The 17883-nt window shown below is 37.4% G+C and overlaps 1 protein-coding gene across 1 annotated transcript in view; it reads right to left on the bottom strand.

The window, feature by feature from the left end:
- Positions 1-17432, bottom strand: part of LOC100888999 (uncharacterized protein DDB_G0287625) — a 28795-nt gene extending 11363 nt beyond the window's left edge. Inside the window, exons 1-8 of the mRNA XM_030981629.1 lie at positions 17316-17432; positions 14023-14292; positions 12661-12834; positions 11380-11530; positions 8024-8075; positions 5726-5782; positions 3968-4074; positions 3209-3358 (exon numbers count right to left, since the gene is read on the bottom strand). Of these exons, the coding sequence (XP_030837489.1) occupies positions 3209-3358; positions 3968-4074; positions 5726-5782; positions 8024-8075; positions 11380-11530; positions 12661-12834; positions 14023-14270 (939 nt within the window). The 5' untranslated portion in view covers positions 14271-14292; positions 17316-17432. The remainder of the gene's footprint in view (positions 1-3208; positions 3359-3967; positions 4075-5725; positions 5783-8023; positions 8076-11379; positions 11531-12660; positions 12835-14022; positions 14293-17315) is intronic.
- Positions 17433-17883: the final 451 nt, after the last annotated feature.

Raw genomic sequence — 17883 nt, 5'->3', positions numbered from 1 at the left:
GTATCTTGAAAAGCATCTTTAATCACGCTTGAGAGTAGGACAAATTAGAATTTTGGCCAACCCCCCCCCCCCCTCCCCTCCCCCTGTTAATGGAAAAACCTCAGAAAGGCAAAGTTTTCCTAGATACACCATAATGCCATATATAGCAGTCATCCTGATAGAATACAAACTGAATGTTGGAATCACTACGTTCACATATCATATGCGGAAATGATTCCAACATCCAACATCGCACAAGATCCTATTGCGTACTAGATTTGCATTACAAGGACTAAATCCGGGAGATTTTGTATGCGTATCGGGATATTGGGAGATTTTGAGATTGGTGGATTTTCCGGGAGTCTCCCAAAAAAAATCCAGGAGGGTTGGCAGCTCTGCATATGTCATGTAAACTTGATTTACGATCACTTTGGTTTTTGATTACCAATAAAGGCAGAAAATACAGGCACTTTTGATGTGCAAACTCATGAACAAGGATGTCATGTAAAGCCCTTAGTGCATTTGCTGGTATGTTTATCCAAGACTTCTCAACGAATGCTACCAAATGAACGAAAATCAACACATTCATCACCTGAAGGGTTACATGAATCTTGACATGACATAAATAAGCACAAATAGTGTATCTGATTACATGTACTTGTATGTACATGTAAATAGGTTTCTGTAGTTGACCAGCAATCAAGGGACATTCACCTGACAGGCTACACTGTACATAATACAGGTCACCATAGGATTTGACCTCCAACAAATTTCAATAAAATAAAGGCTGTTAAAGGTTTCCTGTAGTGATTGACATCAGGAACAACATACCGGTACTAACTAAAAACCTAACAAAATCGGACCCCCGAGAAATGGTTATTTTCAAAATGGCGCTCAAGATGACGGCCTATACCTTAAAACAGCCATAAATCACTGTAGTTCCATCTTAGATGTGGTTTTGATGTATATACATGTACCTAGGTTTTGGGGGTCAAAGAATCCATAAATAAACATTACAATGGATTTTGGTCACCAGTAAATCCAAAATGGCATCCAAAATGGCGTTCAAAATGACCGCCAGTCTTCTAAAAATGACCAGAAGTATGTAAGTCCAGTCAATCTAGCGATACTAAGGAGGTAATCCACCATTAATTGCAAAGGAATCTATGCCATTGCTATACATTTCAGTAAGCTCCCCTAAACAACTAAATATCAACAGTCTCAAGGAATCCAAGTATGGGAAATTTATGAAATTTGCATAATATGCAAATTTGCTCTTACTGTATCTTATGAAAAAATACACAACATCGCTACAAAATTGCATCCAGGTACCCAATTGACAAGATTTAGGTATTGAAACCAATATTTTCTAGGTGATGAACACATTTTCAGATTGATATTATAAACAAAAATGACATAATTTGCATATTATGCAGATTAGTATAATATTAATGGAAAAATTATTTACATTTCCCGCATAAAATGGTACATGTACATGTGTATGATGAAAACAAACGAGGTGACTAGACTGACATGTTCGGGGTGATTTTAGATTATGGACATATTTCCGGATTAACATCAAACATTTAATGTGCATATAAGTCATATTTTCTTCATAAAAGTGCATGTACAATATATAGGTACCCAAATTAAAATAAATCAAAAGTTAACACTAATGTTATTATTAGGTTCCTCAACACTGTACAAACGTTTTGAGTATTATTGTGGATTAGACAATTTATGTAATTTGACACTACCTTTCAAGATCTGTTAATCATTCAAAGAAATTCATAATTATTTTATTGTCTTTTCTCCATGTAGAAGCCAATGCATCTGTGTATTTGATATAATGCAATTTGTGTATCATATAGTACAAATGTACATGTATATTTGGAAAAAATTGTAAATTGGATTGATAGTAATTCTTTAAAATGTTGATATATTTGGATGCCCCTGCGGATGTATTATAAGCACTAAATTTAGCCCCTAAAACACTTCTACTTTTGAGAAATGAATAATCAAAAATTTACCGGTGCTCCCAGCATTTTTCAAATAATTCAAATAGCGCCTGAGGCCATTCCATGGTAGCTGCGACTATTCGGAAAATCTCAGAATATGCAGTTCTAATATATAATTTCCAAACGGGAATATCAAAATCGGTCGCTTGCAGTAAAAAAACATTCTTTTAAAGCTAAGCCTTGAAGGGCGCTATACAACATATAGAGTTTATTATTTACAATTTCATCACTTTAGACTCGAATATTGTAAAATTGCATATATGCTTCTAATATGTTAATTTGAACCAAATTCATGACCCCATACCAAAACTTTGTAATACCTTTAAGTAAAGAATATACAAATTAACCAAGAATTAAACACAATTATTATTCATATCATGTAAATCACATTATTTGATTATATCATCAATTGGTTAATGTTTCTGCATTGATAACACAAATACAGTGTTATTACTTGAGCCTTTCAATTAATGTGAGCGAAACAATTTGTTATGTTTGAATGTACATTGGACCAATAAAAGATTGAATTGAATTTTTGAATCTGAACCGGCTGCAAAATTCCAAAACTTTTATGCTTGCAAAGGTTTCTGATTTATAATACACCATACACTAATGGAAGATTGGTAATTAAGATTTATATGCCTCTCGTTAGAAATCTAGCCATCTGATTGGTCGAAATTGGAGTCTTGATTTTAGCCATTCCCTTTACAATGCCACTACCGGTTAATACATGTAGTTCATGAGTGAGATGCCCGCAAGATTCCGGGTACCACCAAAATAGTAAAATTTTGCTGCGATCCCCATTGGTTTCCGGGTTTAAAACTTAGTTTGGGCAAGCGCGGATACCATACAGTGCTTTTTGTCAGTCATTTTCAGCGAAGATTATAAACAGACAGTGTTTCAGATTTTCTTTGATGTTTTAACGAATCTTTACTCAAGAAAAGGATAAGGTAAGAATTTTTGGTAGATTTTTGTGTCAATTCGGTATATACAGTAAAAGACATATCGACTGCTTTAATATTCGAGGCCTGGCTTTGGCTTTTGGGGACATTGCATCCTCCCATGACCCCTTGGCACGCCTGGGGGTCATTGGAGGATGTAATGTCTCCTTGAGCCTATAAAACAGCCAGGCATCTCACAGCAGTCGATAGATCTATAACATAACAGCAATGTTTGAAATGAAAGTGTATTCATGTTTTGTATCTACTCACCGCTTGACTGGCAAAAGTCTTGGTCTTGTAGCGAGGTCCTCTCAAGAACGCCTGTGTCGATGCGGTCGGGTCAGTTCCATCCAGAGCAGAACCAAATATGGCACTGTCATGTGATGCATCTGATGTCATCCCTTGTAGAGAGTCTTTAGCCTGCAATGGAAATCAATATGTTGTTACCGTAATTCATAAAGTGTATCAATCAACTGATTTCCTACATACTAAATCAACATTTATGTTGGTCTTTTGAAATATGGGATTAATAATGCAAAAGTTTCTATCTTAAAAAAGTGATTTTATATCACTTGAAAGTGAAAAAAGGCCCTAATTTTTTAAAATTTCAATAGGTTAATTGTGTTTTTCTTGGGTCAAACTTATTTTATGTTAAAAATTGATGAAATATGGTAAATACATTCCAATTATTTTGGAACCAGTGCATTACCTAATAATATCCATATGCATCACCACCAGTGTTACATAGAAATATGTTGTTGATTGTTAAGCTTTGACTATATTTGTCATCTATGTTTTGTTCCAAATCCTTAGCTTAAAGATATGGGGGGGGGGGGGGGCTATTTTCCATTTTTCAATGAAAAAAAGAAAAGAATAATGGTCTAGGTTTCCAGGAAATACCATTAAAAACTATAGAGAAAATATCAACAACAACAATATTCTGAAGATGAAAAACAACAAGGGATGCAAAACAACAAGGGAAGTCCCCTTCAAAGTTAGAGATTCATCATGCAACCATTCAAAATGTACCTTAACATCACCGGCAGATGAAGAGAAGTTCTTAGGATGAAAGGTGTCTTTTTCTAACTTGTCAAGGATCTTTTGCCTCTTCAGTTCCTCTGCTGGTGTTAAGATTTCTGAAATATGAAAACAAAGTGGAATTGGCTTAACTCATAGCCTGCCATAAGGCTGCATGCACGTTACCGTTATAGTGCTTTGTACATGCGAGCGAACCATTGCTTCGCTGCCCTGTGCATGCTTGCACGCATTCGTAGTAGCAGTCATTGTTCATGCCCATTGCCCTGTGCTGTGTTACGCACGTGCTATTAATAGAACCATCACGTTAATCAGATTATCTCAAAACAAACTTGGCACAGGGGGATTTGGGGCTTGGCACAATGGGGATTAGCCATGTGGCATGATAAGAGTTAAAGTAGGCAGTAATTCAAGTAGGAGACACATCACTTCTGCTGGTGATAATATTTCTGAAAGACAGACAAAAAAAGAGAAAGATACATGTACAATGTGCCTTCAGTATTAATAGCTCATAAAGGATGTTCAAATTAATATATTTCTCTTTCAATCCTTATGGCTGATTTTCTACTTCTTCAAGACAACTTAAAAATAAAAACTGACTTTAGCACTTAATGTAGTAAACAACACATGTGCATGTATACTACATGGCACTAAAATGTATCCTTCCAGTGACAAACGCAGTATCACTTCACATTCCTGGATTTGAGTCGACAGCAAGATTCAAAATGCACGGGGGCAACAGGAGATTTGCACCCGTCAGCTACAAAATTGCCTCCGTCAGATTGCTCACTGGGGCGATTGCAAAATTAAAAATCACCCCCGTGGAATTATAAAATAAAGATTATCTTTTCTGTTATAACTTTCACACAATATTGGGTTTAAACCTTAAATTAATTAAATGGAACTATTTAAGTAAGATTAGCTTGCAGGTTTTCTCACTTGAATTTATCAGTGTCTGCCATATTGTAAATAAATGCACGCTTATTTGCCGCAAGATGGTGCCATATCGCCCAAATGCACATCTCTATGAGTATTACGGATACAAAAATGGAAGCTTGCAGTGCAGTGCGGCCTTCAGCAGCGATTTTACCACGCTAAATCAGATATTGCTCAAACTTTCACCAATTTGTGTCTATCATTTTTCGGCTTTTATTAAAACCAAGATAGTAGCAAGGTGGACTTCCCCTTTAATACATGCATGAATGAACAAGATAATGAATGTAAAAAATTAATTGTGCCTACACTTTGTTATTGTTATAACACATATAAATTGTTCTTGAACAGTCCAACAGCTTTCTGAAACTTTCTTTTTCCAGATATACAAAGTGCATCAAGAGATTCCCTACATATATCCAAAGTGTATCAAGAGATTCCCTTCATATATACAAAGTGTATCAAGAGATTCCCTACATATATACAAAGTGTATCAAGAGATTCCCTACATATATCCAAAGTGTATCAAGAGATTCCCTTCATAATACAAAGTGCATCAAGAGATTCCCTACATATATCCAAAGTGTATCAAGAGATTCCCTTCATATATACAAAGTGTATCAAGAGATTCCCTACATATATACAAAGTGTATCAAGAGATTCCCTACATATATACAAAGTGTATCAAGAGATTCCCTACATATATACAAAGTGTATCAAGAGATTCCCTACATATATACAGAGTGCATCAAGAGATTCCCTACATATATACAAAGTGCATCAACAGATTCCCTACATATAAAGAAGATATGGTGTTACCTTGTTTTGCAGCATTAGCTAGAACACCCTGCTCTCTCAATCTGGCATCAGCAGAAGCTTTAAATCAAGGAGATAGAGAGGAAGAGATAAAATATACATCAAGGTTATTGCATTGAAAGCAAGAGTGGTATTAGAGATTGTGATAATTTCATTTTTCTTTTACTCATTTAAATGTTGTCAATATCGTAATGCTTGCATATATGGGTCATTCCACTGGGTTCTTTATTCTTTAGCATAAAGTTGTTAACTTAAGTGATAAACTGGTAAGGTAAATTTACCTTCTAGACAAACACATTAGCCTGCTAGGAATGACTTATAATATGATGTGAAGGAGAAAAGATTAAGGTCTGGAACCAAGTTTTCATAAGAATTGACATCCTGATTTCCAAGGACACACATACAAACAAATCCTTTATTGCTTTAAAATGTTGACCCCAAGGCTGACAAAAAGTAGCCACTTCCTGTCAAAAAGTAATTGTTTTTACATATTTGAACAAAAAAGTTTGCTGTATGTGTTCTGCTACTCTTGACTGTAGTGCTACTAGTCATACGTGATTATCAATATGAACGATTTTGCTAGAAATTTCTTCCATAAGTTTTTATTTTAAGTGGGGTGGTGTGACGCCTGATTTACAAGACTTGTGGAATGAAACGTTCACTATCAAAGAATTGTTTACACTTTACATGTACATGGCTCCCTGATTTGTTATCCTCTATTTGTAAAGATTAACTGTTGCCCCAATCTCACTTAGGAGGCCTTTTGATATAGGTTGAAATGTACAAGAAGTACTGCATCAATTGAATTTGTGAGGGAGCTATTACATGTAGCTCCCTCACAAATTCAATTGATTGATTTAAGCAATTGAGCAAGACGATTTTCTATGTTAAAACTGTGCGTTTTAGAGCGGAAGGTAGCACATTGTTAACATTTCATTTGAATTCTTTTTTTCCTTTTGTTTTGAGAGGGGGCCCAAAAGCGGGGTCAAATTTGATTATTAGTAATTCCAACCAAAAGATGGTGATTTAATTTAGCACTGTTATCACAAATTTCCAAGATAAATCTAGTGCTTGTAACATACAAATTTACTGAGTGCTGATTATTCATTGGATCTGAAAAAATATAAGATGAGGTAATGTTGACTGTTTATATTTCAGTATCATATTATGGATATTTTAATAATACAAGATTTATACACTTATAATTTTGTAAGCTTATTTGAAATACATGTACCGCTGCATAGCTGTACGTGTTAGAATTGGATATAATTACGTTTTGTGCGCATTAGATTATAGTTGAGGAAGGGGAAAATAATCAAATTTGATTTTCATCTAGAAAACCCTTAGTTTAAAGGGAGTGTAGCATGGCAAATATTGGTTAACGCCATCTACGACTTTTTTTAAAAAACTGCACATAAACGAATGGACTTGATTAACGTTCCGCGCGTCCTAGCGTTCGCGAAACAGACCTAAGTTCCCCCAATGCTTCGGTTTCATGTATGTTGCACGCACGTGAATGCTGCGGTCGCGCCGTCCGTAGTCGTATTATACCCGATTGGCCCCGAGACAGGCCACGGGAAAGACACAGTCTTGTCATGCAACACCCCCTTTAATAAAAGAGTATAGTTGAGGAGTCCCTGAATCAGGTAAGCTAGCAAATGTAAGTAAATTACAGTTTGGTGTTCATTTTAAACTACTGCAGCACAGTCCTATAGAGGTTTGGGCCCATGAGTTTAGTTTGACATTTATTTTCTTTGCTCAGTATTTCTTGTAATTACCTTCAACTAAATGAAGAGAGAATGCTCCCAGCATTGAGGGCAGATATTTCACTGTGTATTTAATAGTGCTGTAGTCAAACGTTTAACCGTCTGGTATCCGACCATTCATGGCTATATCCGTTTTCAATTGGATGTTTTTTTTTTCCTGTTTTTTTTTTTTTTTAAGTTTCGAATTATGCCCCTCTACCTGGCACTATGTCTGGCAATGTCTCCCAGCTCAGTAATCAGTGTGTTGACTCACCACTCGGAAACTAGAACAACACTCCAATTTGTTTGTAATCTTGGTTTGAAAGTAATCTTTCTAATAGATCTCAATATGTAGTTTATAATAATAATTCCTCCAATGTTTCTTCTATTACACATGGCGTACCACAAGGTTCTATCCTAGGTCCTCTACTGTTTTTTAATTTACATCAATGATCTTACACATACTTCTAAACACAACATTGTTAGGTTTTGACTGCCGGTTAAACGGAATTGGAGATATCTGTGATGTTACAACACTAGTCTATAAAGAACATACCTGCAGCTTCAAGAGCCTTCTGCATCTTAACTTTGATGCTCTCTGCTGGGTTCTGAAAGGACATTAAATCAATTCCATCATTAATTCAAATTACATAAAACTTCATGTACATGTATTACATACTTACATGTACATGTACATGTGTATAATGCATGCATTTAAAGAGTGATAAACAATAACATTGAGATTCACAAACTTTCACAAGGTCTTCAAAACTTTCATTGTTCATTTCATTTGTCAAGAAGGAAAACATAATTTTCTGGATTAACAAAGTTTGTAATATACTGTAGCAATTTAAACACATTAAATAAAGGTGTAAAATTTAAAAAATCTATTTGTAGAGGTGATCAAACAAACTGGGTTTCTTTACTTCTTTTTCAAAAGGGGGAACTTGCTATTTTACTCTACCCAATCACCCACTGGATAAATGGACAATTCATCCTATTTGATAAATCTATTAAAATGGGCAAAAGCAAACAGTCAGAGAGATGAGTTAGTGAAAGTTCAAGATAAAACTGCAGATATTTCACATGAGGCAATACCACCAGCAAATTATCAATATATTGGTGAAGGGGCTATTGATTTTCATATGAGAGGTTTCAGGTTCAATTCTTGCTTGGTGCTACATTGTTGGACAAGGTACAGTGTATTTCCCCGACATTTGTCCCTCTCAACAATGTATTGGATGGGTACCTGACAATGCTGGGGGGGGGGGATGATAATAAGCAAGTTTGTAGTTCGTAGTTCGTAGATTCTGCGCATGCGGGAAAATTTGTGATCATTAGGGATAAACTACTGACCGGCGCTATGCTTACACACGGCAATGAATGGGGATTGTCAGCATTAGTTACATTCTAGATACAAGATTTTGACATCACTTTTTTTTCACAAATCATCTTGAGCAGGCAACTGGATATTTTTTCCTTCTTTTCCTTTCGTTTTGTATGTGATTAGAAAATTATTAAGTAATTTTATTTTCGCCATTGGCGGTTGCCTCCACAGAGGCGAAGGTATCTAGTATACAGGTATGCCATTGCCTCATACATGAACATCATGTTTTGTATAAGCTGTTTTGATTCTGACTTTGAAATTTAATAACTGGTGTTAAGGATAACTCATACATGTATGAAGGCTCTTTGTCCATGCTAATTCAGCCCGTATATCGCTTAAAATAATTATAGCGTACATGATTTAGTCTTATGCACATTTTGTTTGTTATTTTGCCATTCCTTAATTGAACTGAATCAGTTGATTTTTTCTCGCCTGCAGAACTCCGTGGCTGCAGGGGCAGGATCTGGAAATTTCATTGCCGCAAAGACGAGGGCGACAAGCTCATCTTTCCTCACAGAAACCTTCAGGTTAATAGGCTCTCAGAAAAAAACACTTCAAACATGACACATTTCACAAACAAATCTCGTCAATGGTAACAGATTCATCGTCATCCATTTCAAAGAAAAATAAGCAAAATTGAACGAAAATGAAACGACTAGCAGATATCAAACTTGTTAGTCTCTTTGTGCTTCTGATGTCTATATAGCTCTTCTGAAATGACAGAAAAACAAGTCTCCTGGTCCAGACGTATTCCTCCCTAGTATACTTTCTCAAGTTGCCCTTGAAATTTCTCACCCAATCTCCATACTGTTCAACACGTCTCTTTGCTGTGGGAAAGTGCCAACATCTTGGAAATCCGCCAACATAACTCCTGTCCATAAAGGCGGCGATAGGTCTTGTATTTCAAATTATCGACCTGTCGCTCTGACCTCGATACTCAGTAAGCTATTGGAAAGATTTGTGGCAACTGCCTTGCACAATCACATTGATTTATATGGTTTGCTTTGGACTAATCAACATGGGTTTACAGCAGGAAAAAGTTGGGTGACCCAATTGGTTAATGTATTGCACAGCTGGAGTACTTCACTGGATAAGAGACGTCCAACAAGAAAAGATGCCGTGTTCCTTGATATGTCAAAGGCCTTTGAAAAAATGCCCCACCATGTCTTGCTCTCTAAACTAGCTGTAGATTTCAATGTCCAGGGTCAATTCTGGCACTGGATATGTTAATTTCTCTCTGGATTCAACGTGTTATTTTTATGGGCTCTACTTCTGAATGGACCGACGTCCAATCAGGGGTACCCCAAGGGAATGTCCTTGGACCAAAGCTGTTCAACTTATTTGTCAACAACTTGCCTATCTCAGTTCTTTCCCAATGTGTTCTCTTTGCTGACGATGTACTATTGTTCAGGGAGATCACATCTCCGATTGACGAAGTCCAACTCTAAGATGATCTAAAATAATGCTCTGCATTTGTTGGCCCATAGGAACAACATGATATTCAACGCAGCAAAGACTAAGATTCTGCATGTGACAAGAAAAAAGGGGATTGAACCTCCTATTTACTTTTTAGGTGCTACCCAGATAGATCCTATTTGCACATTTAGGTACCTCGGCGTAGTTATAAGCTCCGACCTGCAATGGAATTCGCATGTGGATGCGTTTGTGTCTCGGTTATCTTCATACTTGTATTTTACATCATTTATACAGTTACATTTTGATACTGTTCAAGGCCCTTGCATACTGTAGGCTTTATATCCATACATTACAGTATGTCTGATTTCATTGATTTTTCTCAACCCTGTTGAAGATACCAGCCTCTTTACTCTTTAATTCCTCATTACTTTAATATAGTGCTGCTTGTATCATAATAATTATAATTTTCTTGGTACATCTAAATTATGTCCATATTTAAAGGAATATGTGATATGTAAAAAATGTGTCATTTTAGTATTTTCTGGAGGGAGGGGGGGGGGAGTTAAGATGTATATATATTTTTTTAAACAATGTGCAATATTGTGTGTACGTCAATGTTATGTTTATATCTAAGTTGATTTGAGAGCAACATGTGAGGGCTTACATGCCTCCGGGTAATAGTGTTGAATTTCACTTTTGTGAAACCTGGCCCACACATTGCTCACTCCCTTTTCCTCTTGTATTGTTTATGTATTGCATGATCTGTCAAAATGTCATTGTATTGTGCTTTTATGATTGGCCTAATAAATAACAATAATAATATAATAATAATAATAATAATAAAAGCTGTGGAACGTACAACGCACGCGAATTCACATTTACTTTGTTCACATAGCGAACACGTACGCGCCAGAAAAGGTAAAACGCAGCGCCCGCGATCCCGCAGTTTATCCCAAATGGCCCTGTGACCTCTAACGTCACATGTACACAGTGCCTAACTACGAACTCGCTTATCGCAGGGTCTATGGCCGGGAAGAGCAGTTAGTATCAGTATTGATATAACTGCCTGGGTAAATAAGAGCAAATTATTATTGCAAAGGGACTCTTACCATGCTTGTAGTAGCTTCACTATTTCCTTCAGCTGAGCCCTTAGAACGGCTGCCCTTCTTAGAGTGACTGGAATCATGGCTGCTGTGTCTGTCCTTTCTTTCTGATGACCTTGATCTTGACCTTGACCTAGAATATGACCTTGACGATGACCTTTAATAATGGATGAGTAGAAAATTGTATGATTGTTATTTTCATTTCATGGAAAAAAGCAGACAAGTGTTAAACACAGATATTGCGGTACATATATGCTAAATAACATGTTTTGAAGTTGCCACAACTTTCAATTGTTTCTTTTAAAATTCACAGTGTGCAGAGTGTAATTTTTTTACAATTACGATTGCTAAAAGCAGTTTAACACCTGTTTCTGTTTTTCATACAATGATGTAAACAATCTAACATATGAAGAGTGCCTGGCAATCTTGAACATATCACCGTTGTATAACAGATTAATTTACTTGTCAGCCTCTTTTATAATAAAGTGTTTGTTTTGTCTGTATATCCTATAACATATACTACCCATTCCAAGAAAAAGAAATCTAGATATACTACTATTGGTACTTAAATTTGCCTGATATAATGGTTCAAAGTTTAGTATTTTTCATAGATTTGCCTGTTTGTAAACATATCTCTCAGACTGAAAAGGATCTTCTGCTTGTAAATGTTAATCTAATTCTTAAGGCTCTTTGTGAGATAGTAATGTGTACCATGCCACCAATTGATGTACTGTGTACTGGAATGACACCCAGGGTGTTCACTCAAATTAAGATTTTCTGTTATTTTCCCATTTTCATGTCGCCTTCAAAGAAAACAATAAATATCTTTGTGATTTGAGAATTTTGTCAGGATTGTTTGCATGCTAGAGGGTTAGTACAGTAGAAGAAATATAATACCGTAAATCTCTGTGTATAAGACGCACTTTTTTGCCGCCGGTTTATGCCACTCCACCTGGCGCTATGCCTGGCAATGTCTCCCAGCTCAGTAATCGGTGTGTTGACTCACCACTCAGAAACTAGAACAACACTCAAGTTTGTCATTTTGGTTTGAAAGTAATCTTTCTGATAGATCTCAATATGTAGTTATGTATATGTATGTCGGCAAAAAACAAAAATAGGGGCGCGTCTTATACACAGTTGCGTCTTATACACAGAGATTTACGGTAAGTAACATTTCAAACAAAAATTACGCAGTTTTTCATCAACCTTCAACAATGTTACTGAGTCACTTTAAAGCTGGACTTTGTCTGACTTTATGACTGCAAGCCAATATTTGTCTCAACTTACCTGTGCCTAGACCTGCTTCTTGAGCGGCTTCTCTTGGACCGTTTCTTGCTGGACCTGGAATAGTCCCGATCTCTGGAACGACTTCGAGATCGAGAGCTTGAATAACGCCTTGATGATCTATAGCTGGTCCTGGAACTACGTTCATGAGATCTGCTACGATTTCTCGAGTGAGATCTGTTTGATAATTCAAAGTAAAATCATCATGCTTGACTAAAAGTGGTGTATTGATAACTTACTTCCCTCTTGCCATCATTATATCCATTGAGCTTTTTTGTCATAAGATACTTGCTAACATAAGAAGAGAGGTCCATGCATGGAGGGACCTCACACTCACCTGAGCTGATGATAGTAGGGGCCTTGCAATAAAGGACCTAGATCTAAACCCCTTTGCACCAAGAACATAGGATTTCGAAAATAATATCTTTAGTGATATTTGTTTGTCTCGCAATGTGGTCAATAAGGGATCTAAAAGATCACAACGTTTCGTGCACTGCTGCAACACTTCGTCAGGTAATAAAAATTAATGTAAGGAAGCGTGTTTTATACTATATTATTTCCGATACTACATGTACATCCGCAATGAGTAATATATTTAACATGGGATTTATTTGAACAGTAAGGCAATGTACATGTAGGGGTGCTGCTTCCAAGCCCCCTGCAGACAGGTATCCCATTCAAATAAACTTAGGTTTAATTCATATAAAAATGATTCCTTACTATGAATCCATACCAACATTTTGGTATGAAAACATCTCTACACTTTCAAAATTGAGGGTTACTAGTTATTTTGAAGTGCATGGAAATTGTTTAAAAAACATATTTCAACAGTTTTCAAGATTCGCTGCATATTCATGAAAACATCATCTCTGATTAGACGGTGGGTTTCTTCCTTTTTCTCTGGCCAGCTCTGGAACGCTCCATTGAGTAGTACCGGACTGTTTTTTGTTTCTGTTCCCATTCCTTTGCTTGGCACCGCAATTGCGAAGTTAGCACTGCTTTTTTGCAGGGCCAACTAACCCTGTACTATATACCTACTTTGGTATATAGAGCAGTGAAAGAGCATCAAAAATAATGTCTAAATGTCGAAAAACAATTGAATATGTTAAGTATTGGATAAGATATGACCATCTGAATAAATAGATTTCCTATAGGAACTCAGTGTTATATTGATCTGGTTCATAACATTAGGAGCCAAATTTCTTATCATTTTGATAATTCCATAATCTTGCAGTACACACCAATACTTATATGCTAGATGATCAACCTTTTCTGATCGATTCCACTTTTTTTTCACAATGCAATCGCATGACCAGAACTGGTCTATACCTTTTACACCATAGAACGACCCATGTAGCAACCTACCTTGATCTATCTTTCTCTTTAGATTTCTTTTTGTCTTTATGCCTTCTAGAAGAGTCTTCTCTTCTCCTTTCCTCATAGCGTGACTTAGACCTAGACCTGGAACGCCTGGACCTTGATTTAGACCTGGATCTTCTGGACCTTGAGCGAGACCTGGATCTTTTACGGGACCTACTGTAATCATCATCTTCACTAGATGATGATCTGGATCGTGACCGCCGATCATGCTTGTGCTTCTTTTTCCTTCCCATTTAGAAATGGAAATGCTTCAACCTGAAATTTAAAGAAAATAATTGTCAATACCGGTAGGCGATAGTGTAACACCACGTACAGCACCTGTGCACTAATAGTGGGTGGTGCCATACTTGCTATGACGTCACTTGTAAACAATTAAAAAACAAAGCCGGTCAAAACATTATGCTAATATGATTACCTCACTCTTTACTATCCATCCAACCAAATACAAGTAAAAATATGGAAAGGAAGTGCATTTCGAGGTCATGCGCGTCGGGGTGGAGATTTTCTCCCATATCGTATCAAGGATGGCATGATTTGCGTGCTTTTGATAGCATGCCATATACAGGAGCTGTAGGTAGATCCAGTCAATCTTGACACAGTCCCATCCCGCTAGCTTCTTCCCAAACGAAACAACTGAAGCATAGACCCATTCATCAGTAGGGGCGCTGGTCCGAGAATAATGATCGTCTTTGTTAACGCGGACCAATTCGTCCTCAAAAACAAGGATCTTCTGCAAAAAAGCAGATATTCCATACTTTTGATTGGCACATTGGCGATGCAAAAAATGGATTCCAGGATGATTTTCTTGATGCATTTTACATCGACTTTCCAAATTTGGCATTGCCAGCGGGCTGTTCCGTAACCCGAAACCCACAGAGCGCCGATGAAAAAAAATGTAAGCGAAAATGCAGACGATCCTTGTTTATGAGGACGCATTTTGTCCGCGTTTATGAGGACGATCCTCATTCTTGGACCAGCGCCCTAGCTAGACTAACTCCGGGAAGCTCCAACACCGGTGCCGGTGTTGGAGCTTCCCAGAGTTATAGCTAGACCTACATCAGGGGGCGGTTTCTCAAAACCGTCATAACTACAAGATCAACGACATCTCGCCACTGTCACGCAACTTGTCAGCTAAGTGTTTCACGAAGCCGTCTTTGCCAAGATGAGCGACAACTTCCGCGACAAGCGAGTTGTCACTGCTCCGAACCCGTCATATCTTTTTAATTGCTGTAAAGCGCCATCACAAGTCAGTTTGTTGCTATTCCATGGGCCGCGAAATGTACGATTAGTTTCACTATCATTTTGAGAAAAATATAGACCAGTTCGGTACGTAATTCTCTGGGATGCGAAATACAAATGTAAAGAAGTGATAATACAAATTATTCAGAAATTTTAAAAAGCTGAATATAAACATTAAATCACAAATCATTAAACTATAACGTAAAAATAAAAGAGATAAGAATGTTACACACCGTTGTCCATAGTCGATCCATAGCCTTTTCTTAGGATACCACATACCTTTGGGGGCATATGTGCATTATTATTCCCTCTCTAATTACTTCTTCCAAATTATATTTTTGATATCAAATCAATTATATAACGTGTATTTATGAGACTCTAGAATAAAACTGACTGAGAAAACTTTTTTTGTCTAAAATTCGTCGTCACATAAAACAAAAAAAGTATGTAGAGTCTATTGATAAAACTATTACATTACGGTATCCTTCAACTACCTTACGATTGGACTGTCGAAAAAACAACACTTACCGGTTATTCTTTAATTGAAGAATCTTTACAGAAATATGCAAATAGTTTGATGACCTACATTTGATAATGACACTATTTATTATTTATTTTAGGAGAATTTATATGTATATAGACTCTAGTCTAGGGGTCTATTTCTTTTTGAACAATTTTAGCCCCAAAACTTGTTTTGGTTAGATCTAGATCTATTCGTGATAAATCAAATGGATCGTGACAAAGACTATGTTCCTGAGCTGCTAGTATCGCGATATATCAATATCATGTCTGTCATGGCTTCGTGAAACGGTTTATCCACTTCATGACATCTCCGTAGGTCGCCGACAAAGATATGAATGTCATCAGTCTAGTCATGGAGTTGGTTTTGAGAAACGGCCCCCAGGTTCTCCCATCCCATCTTTTTTGTTAACGTACTCCTGCAAAGTACTGCCTGTAGACTATATCCCCCTAAGTGAGAACTTCAATTTTTTTTTTTTAGTCAATCCCCCCCCCCCCCCCCCCCCCCCTGGAGTTAATTCTGTAGGCCTAGATTTTAGGCCTAGATCTAGAGTAAAGGAGCCCGTAATCGGCCAGCTCCAGTTTTCGGCCGATTGGTTGGATGAAGGTAAAATCACTCTAAAATACATCGCATAATAGCATAACACATATCCCACACATACCATACCATGCCAGTGTCACTGAAGAACCACATTTGCAATGGAAAATATATCCTAAAATATCACATTTTAGCGATGTAATCGCCGGTCCCGCTACCCAAATCTGAAAAATCGAGTATCTTACGCGTGTCTGTAAGAAATATGGGTACCATAAAATGAGCTTTATTTCAAGTATTTTTCAGATTTAAAGCCCGATTTTGTGCTAGTCGCAAGCTCAAAAGTATGTCATCGCATGTATTAAATCAATGCAGCCGCACACCGCGACGCACACACGATATCTCTGTCTAATTCAGATTCCAACTTCCGATCACCGCTGTGCCTGTCTTCGGCCAGGCGAGCACCAGGGAGCTCCGGCGTGGGATACCTGCTCCGCCCGCTTGTGCTGTACATCAGCGCGGAAACGCACGGCGCGCGCGAGCGCTTCCTATTGACTTTGTACATGCGGCCGTAAACTGAAACGCCCGGCCGATAACGGGCTCCAAAACAGTGAAAATTGAAATGAATATTGTCATGGCAATTCGTGATTTTTTTCTGGGATTCTTTTTTTGTTTAAATAATAATAATATTTGCTTCATGATTTGAACAAGAAATGATAATAAATAGGAAGTAAAGAGTCCTAAAAATAGGATTTTGTCTTAAGTGGCCGAAAACGGGCTCCTTTTTCAGCTCTCGTCACTCTGACTGGGAAACATTGCACCAGCACCAGTGCGTACGATTGGGACTGTGGCTGAGCTGAAATCACGGGTTACGAACTTACGGTCGCGGTCGTCACCTTTGAGAAGCAAAACAATATTGAATATAAAACATGGAAGAGGTAAATAATTATTTGGGGGGACAACATTAATGTGACAAAGAACTTACAGATTTAGAGATGGACTGCACAGGCTTCTCTAGCTCTTTCTCCCTCTCTCTAACACTCCTTGAAACTAGCGACCATTAAATTAAACCCGCGACCGATAGTAACAAGGAATATAGTGTCTCCAAAGCATCCAATCGAGAAGGAAAAAGACAGTACACTGTAAAAACCAGGGTGTAGAAATTCTTACACCAGTATGGTATTGAATTTTCTTGACACCACTGGTGTTGATTATAAAGGTGTGTTGTCTCTGTGGTGTTATTTTTTAACACCGGTAAGATTTAAGCATGCATTAATAATTACTAAAAGGCCCTTGCCTCCCCCCCCCCCCCAGCAAACCTAAAAGAGAGAGAAAGAAATTAGGAAGGGAAAGGGAAAGAGGAGAGAAAGGGAAAGAAAGAAAAAGAGAAAGAAGAAAGGTATAGGGAAACCCCTGAGCTTCCGGGGCGGAAAAGGTATCAAAGTATGTTCATTTGACCGCAGGCGCGTAGCAAAGGGTGCGGTGGGGGCGGTCCCCCCCCCAAAAAAAAAAAAAAACCGGCGGCCCCAAAAACAACCAACAACAAAAAAAGA

Source organism: Strongylocentrotus purpuratus, unplaced genomic scaffold, assembly GCF_000002235.5.
Source record: "Strongylocentrotus purpuratus isolate Spur 01 unplaced genomic scaffold, Spur_5.0 spur5_scaffold_12, whole genome shotgun sequence".
NCBI classification, from domain to species: domain Eukaryota; kingdom Metazoa; phylum Echinodermata; class Echinoidea; order Camarodonta; family Strongylocentrotidae; genus Strongylocentrotus; species Strongylocentrotus purpuratus.
This window is presented reverse-complemented; position numbering and strand designations above follow the sequence as displayed.